At 36.3% G+C, this 19,242-nt stretch overlaps 1 protein-coding gene across 7 annotated transcripts in view; it reads right to left on the bottom strand.

Annotated features, from left to right (window-relative positions):
- BRD10 (bromodomain containing 10) overlaps positions 1-19,242 on the bottom strand; it is a 143,213-nt gene that overhangs the window by 45,567 nt on the left and 78,404 nt on the right. For 4 of the 7 annotated variants that reach the window (XR_008509648.2, XR_008509650.2, XR_010136435.1 and 1 more), the window contains exons 6-8: positions 11,617-11,732; positions 7,251-7,438; positions 3,137-5,896 (exon numbers count right to left, since the gene is read on the bottom strand). Coding sequence is in view for 4 of the 7 variants with exons in the window: in XM_054519960.2 (XP_054375935.1) it covers positions 3,137-5,896; positions 7,251-7,438; positions 11,617-11,732 (3,064 nt within the window). In the remaining 3 variants the exon portion in view is untranslated. Of the gene's footprint in view, positions 1-1,602; positions 5,897-7,250; positions 7,439-11,616; positions 11,733-19,242 lie in introns of those variants that run through there. The other 3 variants (XM_002819805.5, XM_054519956.2, XM_054519957.2) reach the window with 1 other exon arrangement.

Raw genomic sequence — 19,242 nt, 5'->3', positions numbered from 1 at the left:
AGGAACAGACTGAAGAGCTTTTTAAACTTTAAGTGGAGACTTCAGTATGAAGGTTCACCAGATCACACAGAGCTTCGAAGGTCATATTAGAATTTTGGATTTAGGAGTTAGAAGAGATTTAGTGGCTGGGTGCAGTGGCTCACACCTGTAATCCCAGCACTTTGGGAGGCCAAGGTGGGCAGACCACCTGAGGTGGGCGGATCACCTGAGGTCAGGAGTTCAAGACCAGCCTGACCAATATGGTGAAACCCCATCACTACTAAAAATACAAAAATTATGTGGGCTACGGTGGTGCACACCTGTAATCCCAGCTACTCAGAAGGCTGAGGTGGCAGAATCGCTTGAATCCAGGAGGCAGAGGTTGCAGTGAGCTGAGATAGCACCACAGCACTCCAGCCTGGACAACAGAGAAGACCCTATCTCAAAAAAAAAAAAAAAAAAAAAAAAAAAAGAGAGAGGAATTTAGTGGTTAATTAGTTTAGGTCCTTCACTGGGATTAAAGTTGGGCCATAGGTAATTCAGTAAATTAGTTTCTTAAAATGGCTTAAGAGAATTCTGCTGAGACAAAAGGCAAACAGTTTTGGGTCATTTTGTTTTAAAAGCTGAGTAGGTAAATACAGTCATTTGTTGAGCACCATCAATGTGCAATGTAATGCACTTGAAACATCACCCACTTCCCCAGGGCTTTCTTAACTGACAGAAAAAGGGGGAGAGTGACTGAGTAGAGCATAAACATTACTAGGAAAAGTACTTAGAGCATAAATAGCCGTTTTTGAGAGCCTTTAGTGACTTCCTAGGAATATTTTCATACCCTCTCCACTTTGATGACAAATACACTTTGATGTAGTCTCAAAGGAAATCTTTAGGCCTATGCTTCCATATCATTTCCAACCCCCAACAATAACTTCATGTGATGAAGTTTAACAACATTATAAATGGAAGGATGAGTATACAATTCAGTAGCTCAAGATAGTAAGATCCAATAAATACAAAAGCTACCTTTTATTTAAAACGAGGCATATTCTTGGGTGTGGTGGCTCATGCCTGTAATACCAGCACTTTGGGAGCCCAAGGTAGGTGGATCTCTTGAGACCAGGAGTTCAAGACCAGCCTGGCAACATGGTGAAACCATCTCTACAAAAAACTAAAAAATTAGTCAGGCATGGTGGCCCATGCCTGTAGTCCCAGCTATTAGGTTAGTGAGAAAGTAATTATGGTATTTTGCCGTTAGTGGCTTTTTTTTTTTTTTTTTTTGCCATTAGTGGCATTAGTGGCAAAAAAACCCACAATTACTTACACACCAACCTAATACTTGGGGGGCTGAGGTGGGAGGATGGCTTGAGCTCAGGAGGTAGAGGTTGCAGTGAGCCAAGACTGCACCACTACACTCCAGCCTGGGCAACAGGTGAGTCAAAAAAAAAAAAAAAAGGCATTTTCTGAAATACAAGATTTAAGTGAAAGTAGTATTTGTAAGCTAGAAAGCCATGTACAAATGCTAGCTCTAATTCAAATTTCCCAGCCTTAATTCTTTCTTGTAAAGGACTGTCTTCAATTACATCCTTTATTCTTTCAATGGAACAAGAACACACATTAAAAATGGTATTCAAACAAAGAAATACAGCAACTCAGTTTATTACATGCAGATTCTTCTGCATTGTTGCTAACAGTTCACTGGTCCAAAATTACTAAAATACTTAAAAAACTATACATTATGTAAACAAAACATAAATAAGACAGCATAGTTCTTTGTACATATATTTAGTACAGGTTGTTAGGGATTCTGGAATATGTACAATTTTACATCATGGACTGCATTTTTCACAATGCATAAATATATATATATATATTTTTTTTACAGAAACAAAAATAAGATTTCACTAATGACACTGAATACCATATCATAGATATGCTGCAACAGTCCAAATTCAAGAAGAAACATGTCAATGTAAATGTGCAAAAGGCTAGCTTACTCTAAACTACTCAAACTTTGTTCACTTTATGTTCTACAGACAGGTAAATCCTGACTTTAAACACAGAACCTTGAAATCCTCCTCAGAACAGTAAGCGAAATGGAACAGATTTTTCCCTCCCCAAGAAAACAAAGCCTTGCTGCAAGCTAATGAAAAGATACATTAAAACACACACACACACACACACACACACATACAAAAAAAAAGCTATATAGAGTATGCTTTCAACAGTATAATAAACATTTAAAATTTTTATGGGAGTCAAAACAATGCCCCATTATTTAAAAACTGGCTCTTAGTCTAAATTCAAGATGCAGCTCTGTCAGGCTTCTCTAAGCCTGATGACTGAAAAGCAGGGAAGACAGACGTAGGATTTCGACTGGCAGATACAACAATCTGAGAGAGAGATGGAGAGAGTGAAGAAACCTTAGATGCTGGAGTATTTATGGTATTCAAAATGGCTCCTTCTGGGCTAACCAACAATTTTTTGACAGGTGGGTCCAAATGAAACACTGAAGTGCTACTTGGCAGTGGAGGATTACTGGGGCAAATGGCAGAAACCAAAGATGTCTTAGCCAAAAGAGTAGCTGGAGACTTAATTACTGAAGTCAGTGATACTGTTGGTACAGGAGGTGGAACAGGAACTTTAGCAGTTGTGTTTATGAGTTGTGGTGATGTATGTACTGTGGGTATAGAACTTGCATTCCCAAAAGAGTTTATAAATTTTGTAGGGCTTCTTAGAGGATGTTGTAGAGGTTGCCCACTTAAAGAATTATTTGATGCTAGTGTGATCTTCTGGGCAGAGTTATCTATTGGTGTAGACTGAATGCCTTGGCCACTGTTAAGAACTAAGGGGGCTCCATATTTTGGATTAGTAGATATAAGGAGAACATGGCTGCCAGCTCCAAGACCTTGTGGTGGAACAATAAACCGGGTTCCGTTAATCATAATCTGAGTACCAGGTGCCAAAGGTGTACTGGTATTGATGACTATTTTTTGCTGAATACAAGGTTCACTGAACTGACTCCCAACCAGACTAGTTACACTGGATGGTGCCGAAGCTGTGTGAATGGTAGCGCCACCTGGAGCAGAACTGTAACTGGGGGTTTTTACTAAAGCTTGCTGATTTGGCAGAGAAGCAAAATTGGAAATATTAATTATTTTACCTGGACTTGGTGAAAGGGACGACAATTCAGTTGGAGGTTTATTTGTGTTTACATTTGTTGGCACTGTAGTTGAAATCCCTGGTGAATGAAACTGGAGTGAAGTCCGAGATTGTCTTTTAGAAAGAGATACAGAACGTGTGGCTCCTGGTACTGCTGCCGAATGTGGAACTGTGTTTATTATTTTAGGGGATGTAGTCGCAGGTGTAGGTAAGGCAACCGTAACAGGAATTTGCAAAGCTGATGTTAAACATTTAGGAGACACTACTGGTTGTGTAGTTGAAATCAGAACAGATGATGCAAGGTGTCCTGTTTTCACAGTTGATATAGCCACAGTGTTTACGAGACTTGATGAGCAAAGTCTATTTGACAAAATAGGCATAATTCTTGAAGAGGTATCATTTCCACTGACTAAAACAGGTCGTGCCCCAGCTGAAGCAGAGGCTGAGGTCACTGAAAGGGAACCCAAAGATAAATTTGTTCCAGTAACTGAAAGCATGTTTACTGCTCTTGCTGCAGAAACCACTGATTCATTAACAGGGGTAATATTCTGACTCACAAAATTTGAGCTTACTGGAACAGAATTACCACTTGTTGACAATGGCAAAATATAGCCCTTGCTACTTTTGTCTTCTCCTTTTGGGGTTACATCTTGTAATACGTTAATTGATGGTACAGCTGGCACAGTGCCTGAAGTATTTACAATTGCTTGACCTATGTTTAGTCCAATTTTCACATCTTTTATCTGAGACACAGCTGGTGAAGAATTTATTTTTATTGGTGTGCCCACTGTAGATGGAATCAGTACTATTTGGGGTTGCTCTGAAGTCTTAACATATGCTTTATTCAATGGAGGAAGAGTTTGTTTTAATGATTCTGCAACAAGAGTTGGGGTTGATGTACCAGTGGGAACTGGGGCATTAATAAAAACTAATTTCTGGGCAGAAACACCTGTAGATGTCAGTGCAGGTGTCATATTAATTGCAGTTCCATTGCCAGAAGAAAGAATAGATGGAGCTGATACCAGCATAAGTTTCTGAACTGGAGTCCCACTGATTACATCTCCATTTGTTGTTGCTGTTGCTTCTGACCTTGTAACAGGGTAACTTTTTGTGATATAATCTACTTGTTGCTGTTTAGTTGCAGTATGAATAATATTTGCATTGTTTTGTCCAAAATTTGCTGCTGATATGCTAATTACACTTACTGAACTACTTGTTGTTGATGGTAGCAGAGTACTAGAACAAACAGAGGACTTCAAGGGAGAAGAGGGCATGTGTGAAGTTTTATCTATCATGTGGCCCAAATCACTACTGCCAGTGGGGTGGCCTAATGTAAGTTTGAGATTTTTCCCCATGGATGGAGCAAAGCTAGCTGGAATGGAAACAGAAGTCGGTGTTTGGCTAAAAGGCGAAAGACTAGATGTAGTAGTTGTTCCAGCTACAGGTGGAAAAGCAGAGGAAGAAGTTGTTGATTTTGGCACCAGAAATGCCTGAAGATGAGGAGCAAAAGTGAAAACTGAACTTGAAGACACAGTATTGGGTGAATTTTGATCTGGGTTGGTCTGTACTTTTACAACTCCAGTGTTCCCACCTCGTGTCCTAACAAGAATTGACTGTGAATCTCTTATGCACACAGTTTTCAGCTCTTGCTTTGCTTCAGAAGAATCAGCAGTCTGTTGTGCAAAACAGTTGAAGGAACTACCAGGATTTGTAGACCCATTTAGTGTTGTTGTTGATAACAGAGGCTGACCTGTGGAGGAAATGGTGGGTGAAGCACTGGGCAAGGAGAATGTGGCTGCTGAAACTGCATTCTTGGCTTTTCCTGCCTCACTCTGGCTAGTCTTAACTGATGGTGTTAATAAGTTACTTACAGAGGTTACAGGTGACAAAGGCTGTGGTCTAGCACTACTTATATTTGATAAAGGTGTAACTGTTTTGTTGAAAACTGTATTTGGTAGTTGGGTAGAAACAGTTCCTGGTGAGTTGACAAAAACTGACGCTAAAGAAGAATTTATATTTGTTGTCTGTGGGAAAGATGAACAATGTTGTTCTGTACCTTTCTGTTGAAATGGTGGTATTTCTTTTGCAACTGCTTTTCCTTCTTTATGCTGAATCACAAAATTCTTAGGCAGAATAAGAACTTGCTGCATGATTTTTTCTCCTGTTTTAGGATCCACCACAGGCTGCATCTGAATCTTTACAGAGCTATTTTGAAGATCTATTGGCAACCACTGGCCACAGGGCATTTTGTATACCATTTGTAAAGGACCTTTTGTATTGGTGTGGCAGGTCAATGCTGGCTTTATCGGGCTTGCTTCTGGAGCAGATAAAACTGGTTTTTCCACAGCAGGAGCATTTCTACCTGTGGAAGGAGGCAGTTGGTTTGTTAAGGTCACTTTGTTCCCAATATTCTTTGCAAGCAAAGCCTGAATGGGTTTGGTCCCTTTCTGGAGAGTAGACACTGGTAATGAATCCAATGAGGCAAATGACTCTGGAAATGATGGCTCTGTATGCTTTGATTCACTGAAACAGTCAATCTGCACATCACTTTCTAGATTCTCAACTGTTGTCTCATTTGTGCTTAACTTTGCCTTCTTCCTTGGAGAAAGCTCTTTTGTGCTGTCATCCACATAACCAGTTTGTTTGGACTGTCGTTTAAGGGTTTTAAGCAGTGTCTTCGGTAAGTCTTTTGAAGGCAATTCCTTTTTCAACAGCTTGCTTCTAGCCATAGGAAAATCTATTTCTGACAACTTCATATCATCTGAAAATTATAAAAACAGGCATTTTGTTTATATAAAACAGCAACTAAATAGTAATAACATCAACTGCAAAAAAGAAAGTCAATCTCTGAGCTGGCAATGTATGAAGAAATCTACTGCAGGGTGATCCAAAAGCCTTAGCACCACTGATGAAGACAAAGGTAAGGTCATCTTTGATATGATAATCTAGATATCATAACCATGCCCAAGAACAACCTATTATTGAGAAAATTTTTTTGGTCAAAATTTTTGGTCAAGAATTCTGCTAATTCTTCTGCCAGTGTAAGTGCAAAAAACTGTTTCATTAGAAATACCCAAGTCAACAATCAGGGCTCAGAATTTAATTTGGAAAGGAATCTAGTTCTCTTTTTCTAGCTAGGAACATTTTGATACCATAGAGAGATGATTCTCCAATCTATTCTATTTCTAGAGACTCTAAAGGACAAAAAATATCCAGCTTTTTCTGATGTTCATCCTTATAGTGAAAAAATTTATGTTCATATTCAGTCAAACTAGGTTTATAAGACATTACTCTTAATTTGCCAAATATGGAAAACAATAAGTTAATGCATTTCTAACCACTCTGTTGCCCATATTAACCTCTATATAACCAAAGAAAGTCATTAAACTAGATTTACATAATGCAATCTGATAAACTGAAATGAATTACAGGTAATCTAATCCAGCCCTTTATCCTTATTAAAATGATGTGTTCATTCCGGTCTCATTAGGCCATCAACCGTGGTAATTCCTGAAAAAATAATCTTCACAATATTAAGAACTTGTCAAATTCTATTTCTAAAGTAAATTCCACATACAGTGCTTCAAAAATACTAATAATAAAAAGAAGGGCATGAACCAATTTCAAAGAGATTATAGATCAAGGGTGTGTGGTTTGTAATGGGCAATGACAGGCCTACAGTTTGGAGTCAAGCACTGGCTCCTGAAACTCCTAGAAATGTAATAATGACTCCAAGAAACTTTTTTTTTTTTTTTTTTTTGAGACAGCATTTTGCTCTGTTGCCCAGTCTAGAAAGCAGCAGACAGCTCACTGTAACCTTAAATTCCTGGCCTCAAGTGATCCTCCTATCTCAACCACTTGAATAGCTGGGACTACAGGGATGCAACCACCATGCCTGGCTAATTTTTATTTACTTTTTTGTTGAGATGGGGTCTCGCTATGTTGCCTAGGCTAGTAGAAACTTCTTATAAAGATGTGGACACTACTTCTTCAAAACATAACAGATTTCCCTAATCAATATATTTCATTGACCATATTATCTTTTGCCTTCACAGCAAACAAAAAGTTCTCTTTGTGCCTTCAGTGTTGATTTAAAAAAAAAGTTTAATGCTTACCTGAATCAAAGTGATCTTTCTCCAAGATATCCAGAGGTTCTGTTGAGTCTACAGACTTACTGATTTCTCCCTTAGGAGAGTCTTTTCCAAGATCTCCTTCACCTTCATCAGTGGTCCATAGTTCTCTAGTAAATTTATCATGATCAGGTTGTCTTCTGAAATCATCATAGTCTTTCTTTAGGCGGCTCCTGTAATAAAATGCCCAACATAACAAATAATACATATGCATTAAATTCTTGGAATCTAAACTAACTTTTAACATTTTAAACTACATATGGAAATATTTTTTATTAAGTCACTAGAAATTATGCTTTAATCTTAAGTATGTCTAAGATGCTCAGTTCAGTCTTGCCAATGCTCAGGAAGACAGAACCTATGGTATAGGCATAAGGAACTTGAAACTTAAAAAATTATATGTATCTGGCCAGGCATGGTGGCTCATGCCTATAATCCCAGCACTTTGGGAGGCCGAGGTAGGTGGACCTCTTGAGCCCAGGAGTTTGAGACCAGCCTGGCCAACATGGTGAAGCCCTGTCTCTACTAAAAATACAAAAATTAGCCAGGCGTGGTGGTGTGCACCTGTAATCCCAGCTATTCGGGAGGCTGAGGGACGAGAACTGCTTGAACCCAGGAGGTGGAGGTTGCAGTGAGCCAAGATCATGCCACTGCACTCCAGCCTGGGCGACAGAGCGAGACTCCATCTCAAAAAGAAAAAAAATTATATATATCTGCAAATTTCAGAATAAAGATTTGAACATACCATCTGATCATCTTTATAAAGGTTGCTGTTAGACCAATTAAATGAGACAACAGTAATTTTTTTTCTAGCTGCACTGACAGATTAGTCCTAAAATTACTGACTATAACACATCTTAAAAGGTCATTTTAAAAAGTTTAAGTCAGAATTTCTAAGCACCAGTATCTATTTTTGTGACTATTATACAGAGAGTAACAAATCTATCACTTAATCCTGGGAGTAATTGTATCTAATCCTTCCAGTCTTAATAGAAATATTTAAAAAAATTAAGCCTAGGAAAACAAAGCTGAAAAGTAATCTTTCACAGAGATCTTTTTCATATAAAAACATAATAGCTTTATTTCTGAGAAACTAGAGATGGAAACATGGTATTTTTGAGATCCTTTATTATTCCTTTTGTTTTCAACTAAGTGTTCTACCTTATCCTCAACTTTTACCTTACTGTTGTTTATTCAAAAAATAAACATGAACATATGTTCTCCATTTCCTTCTTCCTTTCCTTTCCTCCTTCGTCTTGCTCTGTCACCCAGACTGGAGTGCAGTGGCACAATCTCGGCTCACTGCAACCTCTGCCTCCCAGGTTCAAGCAGTTCTCCTGCCTCAGCCTCCTGAGTAGCTGGGATTACAGTCACGTGCCACCACACCTGGCTAATTTTTGTATTTTTAGTAGAGACGGGGTTTCACCATGTTGGCCAAGCTGGTCTCAAATTCCTGACCTCGTGATCTGCCCACCTTGGCCTCCTAAAGTGCTGGGATTACAGGCGTGAACCACTGCGCCTGGCCATGTTCTCCAGTTTATTTTTGCTACACATTCTTATTTGTGCACATTAGATTTTAAGTCCTACCTCTGTCACTTACTAGTTGTAAGACTTTCAATTTTAACTTAGTTTTTTGAGACAGGGTCTTGCTTTGTCGCCAGGCTGGAGTACAAGTGGCACAATCTTGGCTCACCATAACCTCCACCTCCCAGGATCAAGCAATGCGCCACCTCAGCCTCCTGAGTAGCTGGGACCACAGGCATGCACCACCATACCTGGCTAATGTTTGTATTTTTTGTACAGACACAGTTGCACCATATTGCCCAGGCTTTAATTTTTTTTTTTTTTTTTTTTTTGAGACAGTCTCACTCTGTTGCCCAGGCTGGAGTGCAGTGGCACAATCACAGCTCACTGCAAGCTCCGCCTCCTGGGTTCACGCTATTCTCCTGCTTCAGCCTCCTGAATAGCTGGGACTACAGGCGCCTGCCACCATGCCCGGCTAATTTTTTGTGTTTTTAGTAGAGACAGGGTTTCACCGTGTTAGCCAGGATGGTCTCGATCTCCTGACCTCGTGGATCTGCCTGCCTCGGCCTCCCAAAGTGGCTTTTAATTTTTAAAACATTAAAATTCCTTAATTTTCAAAACATTAAAATTCCTTAATTTTCTAAGCATCAGTTTACTTATTACAAATGAGAATAATAATAGTACTTACCTCTCAGTATGTGTGGCACATAAATATTCAACAAATGTTAGTTAATAATTGCTTTCAATTTATGTATGTTTTCAATTACTGTTAAGGGTTTTATGGAAGCACATGAGGGCTGTGAAAGGTATTAGAATGGGTTACCAAATGATAATCATAAAATGAATTTCCCTTTCAAGCTATAAGATTGGAATGAAAAAATATCTATGTGGGGATAGTATAAAGTTCTCCCCCCTTCTCACTCTCAGTAACCTTCTTGGTCTCAGTTAATGGCTTTACTTCTTATTTCAAGAAAAATGGAGGCAATCAGAAGAGAACTTTCACATGCTCACACCTCATCTGCAACTCACCTTAATGTATATTCCTATTCTCCATCTCCCTACCTAAGCTAACATCTCCATTTAAATGCATCCTCTTACCTAATCAAGGACAACACTCTACCAAATGTCCCTTCCTTTACCTGAATCCATTTTTTGTCTACTAAATCATTTCCATCAGTACACAAACATGTTATTCTATAACACAAACAACGACAACAACAAAACACACTCTCTTAACCTCTTTTCCTTCCCGATACTGCTCCATTTCTCTATTCCACCTTATAGCAAAACTCCATGAAAGAGGACTCTTCCATTTCTCTCCCCTAATTCTCCTGAATAGACTTCTAAGACTTTTATCCACTTTTCTACTACCACAGCTCACCAAGGTCATTAATATGATCCTCATGTTGCCAAATTAAATAATAAATTCTTATTTCTCATTTCCTCAACCCATCATGAGCAGCCCTCCTTTATGAAACATTTTCTTTACCTGGTTTCCAAAACACTTTTCTTCCTTGACTATCTTCCTGTTTTACTGAGCACTCCTTCAAAGTCTCTTCTACTGAGTCCTACTCATCTTGGCCACTTCTACATGCTGGAAGGTCTAATGCTCGCTTTTCTTTTCTTCTCCATCTATGCTCATATACTAAGCGATTTCTACCAGCCTTATGTCTTTAAAAACAATCAAGATGCTGACAGCTCCCAAATTTGTACCTCCAGACTCCCTTGAACTCAGACTCCTATACTGAACTGCCTATTCAATAACACCAATTAGATGTCTAAAGAGCATATCAAAGTTAACATGTTCAAATCCAACTCTTCAATCCCCTCTACCTCTCAAATTTGCTGCTCCTTGAGTTTCCCCTATCTCAGTTAATGGCAATTCCATTATTCCAGTTGTTTAGACCAAAAATAGTGGGTATCATCTTTTTCATTCCTCACTTTCTCTCATACTCCATATATCCAATCCTTAAGCAAATTCTACCAATCCTACTTTCAAGGTATATCCAGAATCCAGCCACTCCTTGGTATCTGCACTGCTACTATCCTGGTCCAAGCCTCTACCATTTTTCTCCTGGATTACTGCTATAGTATACTGGTTTCCCTGCTTTCATCTTTGTCCCATTACATTTATCTCCACCCAACAGAGTCATTGCTTTAAAACATAAATCAAATCATGTCCCTTCCCTGCTTAAAACCCTTCAATGGCTTCTCACCTCACTCAGTGTAAAAACTCAAATTCTTAAAGATCTACATGATCTGGCTTCCTTCCTCCTTACCTCTCTGACTCTTGCCTGTTACCACATTTCTCTTCACTCGCTCTGCTCTGGTTACACTTGCCTCTTTGCATCTCCACTAAACGCCAAACATGCTATCAACTCTAGGGCTTTAGTACCTTCTATTCCCTCTGCTTTCCCCTCAGAAATCCACACAGCTCCCTTCCTCATTTCTTTAAGGTCTCTGTTCAAACATCAACTCATCAGGGAAGCTTTCCCTGATACCTGATTAAAGAGTAACCTTCATCCTGCCCAAATCAGCCATTTCTTAACCCCCTTACCTTGCTTTATTTTTCTTCACAGCACTTTTTTTGCCATCTGACATTTCAGTGTGTTTTTTTCCATGAGAATGTAAGTCACCGAGTGGAGGCTTTGTTTAGTCAACAATATTTTCTCAGGGCTTAGAAAGTGCCTTGCACACAGTGGGCAGTCAAAAATATCTGCCGAATTACAAATGACTGGAAAACTACTAAATGATTCCAGGACATCATCCAAAAATCATAAATTAAGGAACATAAAATAAGTAAAACAGATTATAACGTTTGAATTACCTGTTTCTTTGGAAAGCCTTCATTAACTTTGGTTCCCATGGCAGCAATTCATTTAAAAGACGTATCAATGTACTATGTAATTCTTTTACAGCTTGCCTCCGATGATACCATTTTCCCTAAAAACAATGTTTAAAGTAAATCCCTTAGATTTATTCTAAAAGTAAATGTCAAAACTTATTTTCTGAGTAAAATACAAAAACGCCAATACTCCATAAAAACGTATTTCTTCTTCAGAAGCTTGCAGAAAGGGGGAAAATATCCTGTAATAAATTTTATTCAATATATGTAACAATTCTCAATTCTACCAGAGAAATCTGAAACCTGTTTCATCCAACTGGAAGACAAAAACTTAAAAAATGTTTTAAAATTGCATCAATTGTAAATGTTTTAATAAATCATTTGTTAAATATATGTAAAAATACAAACATTTATATAAATTCATTAAATAAGTATGACATGGGTCATTTCAGTAAAGTTATTGTAATTTTCCCAAAGAGTGGGAAAAGGGAGAGAAAAGGTAGGTTTGTTATCATGTCTAAAAGCAGTCTTTTTAACAAACTTCCTAGGGAAATTTTACAATTATTTTATTTTACAATGTTTCTAGCCCAGAAAAGCAACCAAGCAGTTACTGTTTTCAATACTCTAATGCTATACTAAGAGTTAAAATTGCTGATGTCCTCTCAATTTGCTAAGTATTAACCTAGGTATTTCACATATATATATCTAGAGAGAGCTCTAGCATTTACAAAAAGCCTTCTGAGATGTGTGCATTGTTATGTTCACTTTACAAATGATGAAAATAAGGCTCATAGAGATTAAATGACTTGCTTAAGGTCCTATAACTTAAACCCGTATCTGCCTGATTCTGAAGTCCAAGCTCTTAGAACCACATCACTACCTCTTAAAAAGTACATCACATGAATTCAATCTGACACAGGCTATAGAAACCTCTAGAAGATACACCTCACCTGTATATATAAAATTATTTGAATAACATAGGAACAATAAATTTATAGCTGCTAAGCCACAGTATATACCTATTATTACCATCACCTACTGTTACATAATCATGTTAGGTTTTTTTTTTTGTAATGGCTTTGAGATATAATTCACACATCACACAATCCACGTGTTTTCTAACAAAAGATACATAATTATATACGTTGTGGGTCACATTTAACATGCATAAACTTAGATTTTGTCCTATAGCAACTGTTGAGTCCATTTGCATATAAATAGAACACTAAGGCGGAAAAATTATCACTATCTAGAGCAAAAACTATTACAAACATGTGCATAAATTTCCCAATATATATATAAGGATATATATATATATATATATCTCCTTCAAATTTCAGTCATGAAAATTTTAGTCACATATAAACCTGTGTGATGAACAGTACGGTTTTACAAAAAATATTCTGTGCTTTAAACCAGCAGAATGTTTATGCACATAAACAGGTAAATTTCTACCTCTGAGGTTTTTATATCTTAGAAGAGGAATTGCTTACTAGAAGAGTAGGAAGATATGAGATTATATATGTGTATGTGCACGTAATGAATATGGAACCTAGGCTCATGACTAATTTTTGTTTCTTAATGGTATGATGAATCAAAGAATTAAGAAAAATAATTCCAGAAATTTTTATTTCACATATTAATCTAGATAGGCCTCTTTCTTGTTAAATGTGTTCTAAAGTACACAAAAGACCCAAGTTAAAAATGAGCTACACCTTACAAGTTTATTTTTCTCAAAGAAATGTTATAAAAGTGCTTATTTTAAGCCATGAAAACAAAACTATTAAACTGATACACAATAAAATTGAACAAAAAATAACTTTCATTTAGAAAAAGTGAACTTAAAATAGAAAATAGGTAGACTTTTCCGTTTAATGAGGCATGTACACCTTGAAAGTTTTTCTCAAAGAAATGTTATAAGATAGTAAAAAGTGCTTATTCTAAGCCATGAACACAAAACTATTAAATGATACATTATAAAATTGAACAGGAAGTAACTTTCATCTAGAAAAAGTTAACTTAAAATGGAAAATAGGTAGACTTTTCCCTTTAATAAGGCATGTACACCTTGAAAGTACTTCTCAAAGAAATAAGATAGTAAAAAGTGCTTGTGCTAAGCATGAACACAAAAACTATTAAATGATACATTATAAAATTGAACAGGAAGTAACTTTCATCTAGAAAAAGTGAACTTAAAATAGAAATTAGGTAGACTTGTAACCAACATTCTTCCACTTCTCAACTATTTGGCTTCAAAAAGTCAAATGGTGAGAGTGGAAGTAAATCTTTCCTAAGTTAGAGAAGAAAGAGGAAAGATATGATAGTAGGGAGACTATACTCTTTGTGGCAGAATTAACTGGAAAACTGTTCAAAGGCTAGGGAACACCAGGCATGCTGAATTCCTCACCGGGAGTTACAGGAGAAAAATGACAGTTGTAGAGCTACTCTGGGCAGTATGACTGCTGCCTCGATTAACATGTGGTAGTGTGGTGGGGATGCAGAACGACTAGCAGTATTGTGGCACAGAAGACCTTACTTAGGTCTAGGTAGATGAGGCACAAGATGGGGAGACTGGGTAGCTGGGATGTTGTTATTTCAAAATATTTGTCAACTGCATTTCTGCCTCTGTTGAATTACAATATTAATTTTTGTAGAAAAGAGTTTTTAAAAGATTAGAAAGTTTTTACCTTTTATTTTTATTACTAATCTTAGAAATTTAATGCAACATGGAGAAATATACTACTGAACTAGAAGACTGTATATAAGGAAGGAAGCTTAAATATTACGATCGGAGAACAGACTTCTTTCATACAACTCTGTCTTACCCACTAATCTGTTTTGAAATGTCTGTTATCTTTTAACATTATATGTTTTGTGGCCTTCTTCTCTTTCTTTATATATTTTCAGTCTGGGGTAGTGGTGGTATAGTATTTCATTCATAATTTGAAAATGCTTATTAAATCATTCTATATTTGGAAAACAAACCCAAAAGTTTATTATTTTCATAACACAAATTATAGAAAAGTAAAGACTAATAAAATGCTTTGTCTAGCACATACATATGAATATAATGACCACAACAAAGGGCACCCCTATACCCACCCTGCCATGGAGAATGTGAGTCAAATTTTTATGTTGCTCAAAAGCATGCAGAGGTTTAAAAAAGTTGAAAATTAACTGTTCTGGGATTGCTATTTGAGGTAAGGTGCTTTAATTACTTAGAGTAAAAGGGAAACTCACACTGCCTGTTTTATGTATCATCTGCTTTGGTCAAAACATGGTGCTTATAACCCCAATCAAATTAAAATAATGACACTGTCCCTTTCTACTTAGTAGTGGTCTCAGAGTTTCATGGTATACAATGAAATTAATGTAAAGAGAAGAAAAGTTATATAAAAGAAATTAGAGATGATAATCTGCCTTATCTTGGGTCTAATATAAAAATCTACTTAAAAATCAAACAAATATTTATTGAACTTTAAATTAGGTCATTAACTAAAAGCTACTAATAGCTTTTCTGATTGATCAACTTTATTCATATACACGGACAAGGGAAAAACAAAGAACAATGATCATGTTTCATCTAGGACGAAATTATTAAAGTTGAAAGGAAACTAAAAGGGCATTTATTTTCTAGAAGAAAATGGTCTAAAGTTACAGAGGGAAGTACAGTTGACCCTATGTATCCAACCACAGATATAAAATATTTGGAAGAAAAAAAATGAATGGTTGTGTCTACACTAAACACATAGACTTTTCTTTCTTGTCATTATTCCCTAGACAATACAGTATAACCACTATTTAAATCACATTTACATTGTAGTAGATATTATAAGTAATATAGAGATGATTTAAAGTCTAAAGGAGGATGTGTGTAGGTTATACATAAAGACTACACCATTTTATATAAGGCACTCGAACATACATGGATTTTGGTATGAAGGTGGGGTCCTGGAACCAATCTCCCAAGGATACTGAGACACAACTGTATTTGCAGATAGAAGCAGCCATTAGACTAGAATTCTACACTCTAAATACTAACGTCTAATCTCCTTCCACTATACAATGTTGTATTTCTTGGACCCCACAAAGGTAATTCCTAAAGAAGACATAGATTATATTGTGTAAGTACCTATATTTACATGTGGGTATCTCTGTACTATAAGAATTAAAATCTCTAAGACTTATTTTAACTTTTAAAATTACAATAATAATTAAAATTACAATAATAATTGAAATTATAATGACCTAAAGTTAAGAGTGAATTAAAAGCAAAACAGCAATTTCTTCTGTCTTCAAACACAAAGACAGAATGTGGATGTAATAAAAATCAGAAAGGCTCTTAAGACTCTTTCTCTATACTGATTAATACAGAAACAAAGATAAAAATGGCAGACAGATAATTTAGTAAAAGATCATTTGTGGAGCAGTGCTATGACTTTCTCTAATAAAAAATATATTTAGTAAGCTTTACGCATCTAATTTTAGTTCTGACTTTCCTTTATAAACAAGTATGTGAATATAGGGATAAATTAACTGTTTCCATGTTAGAATTTTCACTATTTTCATAGGCAAACAATACTTTCTAAGAGAATCTCAATGCATTATATGAATTTAATAATTCAAATATTTACTGAAGGTCACTTTATAAAGGGACAAGTAGTATTTTTCCTTTATGAATCAACAAAAGTATGAATTTCAAGTGTACATTATGGAACCAAAGACATACAACATAATTTAAATTTGAAGCTTACCTTTCATGCTTTCTCATCCAATGTCCACGGCAGCTGCAGATTGCCAGCTCCCTTTCCATAAGATGGCCCAACTACCAAACACTGGAGGTTTTATAACCCCATAGGGATTGCTACAAAAAGGAACTGGTCTATGGTCACAAGATTAAGTCCTTCATTATATTATGCAGTTTTATAAGTCTTTGAGTGTAACAGATTAATAACTTAAGGAATCATAAAGGAAAATAAAAAATAACTTACAAAACTACACAATATTGTAAAAAGAAAAGTTGCATCTCTATGTATGTGAAATGAGTGGGGAGGGAAACTTACCTCACAACTAAAGAACTGTATTCTGCTACAGTAATCTGGGATGGGTATGACAGCACCAGCATAACACTGGCTGGAGTGTGGCAAGGAAAGGGAGTTGGCAATCTACTGATGCTGGGGACATTGGATACCTAAAAAGGAAAAAAAGAGGGACATAAATAAATTCTATATTAAATGTCTCATTACAACAAATACATTTTGCACACTTTTAGATGCTTTGTACATTAAACTTAGGTGAAAGTCACTTGTTTATACAAGCCATACAGTTACTTACATAGATTTTTCTTGTAATATTATATCTAAACAAAACAGGTATCGGCAGTCATATGAAGAAAAAATTAAAATCATATAAAAATATACAAAGAATGCTTTTTAAAATGGAGATGGTATTATTGTGGAGATAACATTTTTATTAAAAAGAACAGTACAAAACATATACAACAAAAGTATGAATGCTTTTTTCCTATATGCTTTTATTTACAAATATGTTGTTAGATCACAGACACATGAAGCACAAAACATTTTTTGTTACAAGTTTAATTCTTGTCACAGACATAAATTCTGTGGTAGAGAAGGTATTAAATATCAATATATTATGCTTTTCTTTTTTTTTTTTTTTTTTTTGGAGACAGGGTCTTGCTCTGTTGCCCAGGCTGGAGTGCAGAGGTGCGATGTCGGCTCATGGCAACCTCCACCTCCTGGGTTCAAGCAATTCTCCTGCCTCAGTCTCCCTAGTAGCTAGGATTACAGACGCCTGCCACCACGCCCAACTAACTTTAAATTTTTGTTTTTTCAGTAGAGATGAGGCTTCACCATATTGACCAGGCTGGTCTTGAACTCCTGACCTCAACTGATCCACCTGCCTTGGCCTCCTGAAGTAGTGGGATTACAGGCACGAGCCACTGCACCCGGCCATATTATGTTTTTTAATTAAAATGCAAATACCTTTTAGAAAAGCTAAATGGATCCCTACAAAAAGAAGTCTTATTTAAGGGTCTCGTGCTCCACTGACTGAGTTAGCTGGGCACTAAAAGATGTCTCATTTAAAATCACTAACTATATCCAAAGGTATAATCTAAACTCACACGTATAAAAACAGAATATATATAATAAACTGTAACTAAGTATTTTAATAAACTATTTGACATTCTCCTTAGTCTAAGTACTATTAAATGAAAAGGTAATACTATATTCAATAAGTATTCACCTATTTTTCTTACTGCTTACCTACAGAAACTACCACCATACTAACATATTCCTGCATATTCACAGTTTTGGGGGTAAAACATCATGTTAATCATGTTGGTACACAGTCCCTGAAAAAGTGCTATTTTGACAGTATAATCCATATAAATATGAAAAAAGTTAAAAAGTATTTTAACACTAACAGAAGCTCTAACATGAACTATTATATATGCTATTATTTTCTCTTGATACTCTTACCAATTTTAAGACTAGGAGAAAAGGAACGTGTTTGTACTTTAAAGGCATCCCACACTGAATACATTGAATAGCATATCCAACATTTCCATTATATTTCTAAATTAGCATTTAAATAGAAAGCATGAAGGCAAACTACAACAATAACAATAATGATAACATCGCAAGTTTCTCTGACTTCCGGCTTTATAGAGGGGGAAAAACTGGGTGACAGGTCACATTCCTGGTAAGGTAGTTCACTATCACTGGGGAAGAAAATCTAACAATATACATTTTAGAGATAATGTGCTATCATTTTCATTTACGAAGAATGAAACGTGGACTAGAAATTAACCACTGGTTGAGTATCTGAATTTGACTGTTTTCAATAAATTGATGTTAGCCAACAAACTGATGATATTTTAACAGATCCCTATATGCTATCAGAAAGATGGGTTCTCAAACAATTCACAGCACAATCTAAACCACAAAGTAATGGCATGTTTACTTGGCATAAGAGGGGCATAAAAAGTTCCATGTAAGTGAAATTAAGACGGGAAATATTTGAAAAGCAGGGACAGTATCCTACTTACTTTTATTTTTTCATATTCTCTCACAACGCCTAACTCTGACAGAAAAGGCCCACAGTAAGTGTTCTACTACATAAGCACATTTCTCATGTAACTGAGGTTTCTTCCTTAGATACAAAAGGTTATTTAAAAATTGATTAAAATGTTCCTAAAATATAAGTCTTTCAGATTTTCTGACAATATAATGAATATAATCTAACTTGATGACTTGGGTCATCACTATGAACAAGTTATTTTGTTAAACTCCTAAGACCTGCTTTTACATATTTTTTTCAATTGTTTTTTAAAAAAATTATTCATTAGCTGGGCATGGGGGCTCATGCTTATAGTCGCAGCATTTTGGGAGGCCGAGGAAGGTAAATCACTTAAGCTCAAGAGTTCAAGACTAGTCTGGGAAACATGGCAAACCCTGTCTCTACAAAATATCCAAAGATTAGCCGGCCATGGTAGTGTGCACCTGTAGTCCCAGCTACTGGGGAGGCTGAGGTGGGAGGACTGCTTGAGCCTGGGAGGTGGAGGTTGCAGTGAGCCAAAATCAC

Source organism: Pongo abelii, chromosome 13 (genome assembly GCF_028885655.2).
Source record: "Pongo abelii isolate AG06213 chromosome 13, NHGRI_mPonAbe1-v2.0_pri, whole genome shotgun sequence".
NCBI classification, from domain to species: domain Eukaryota; kingdom Metazoa; phylum Chordata; class Mammalia; order Primates; family Hominidae; genus Pongo; species Pongo abelii.
This window is presented reverse-complemented; position numbering and strand designations above follow the sequence as displayed.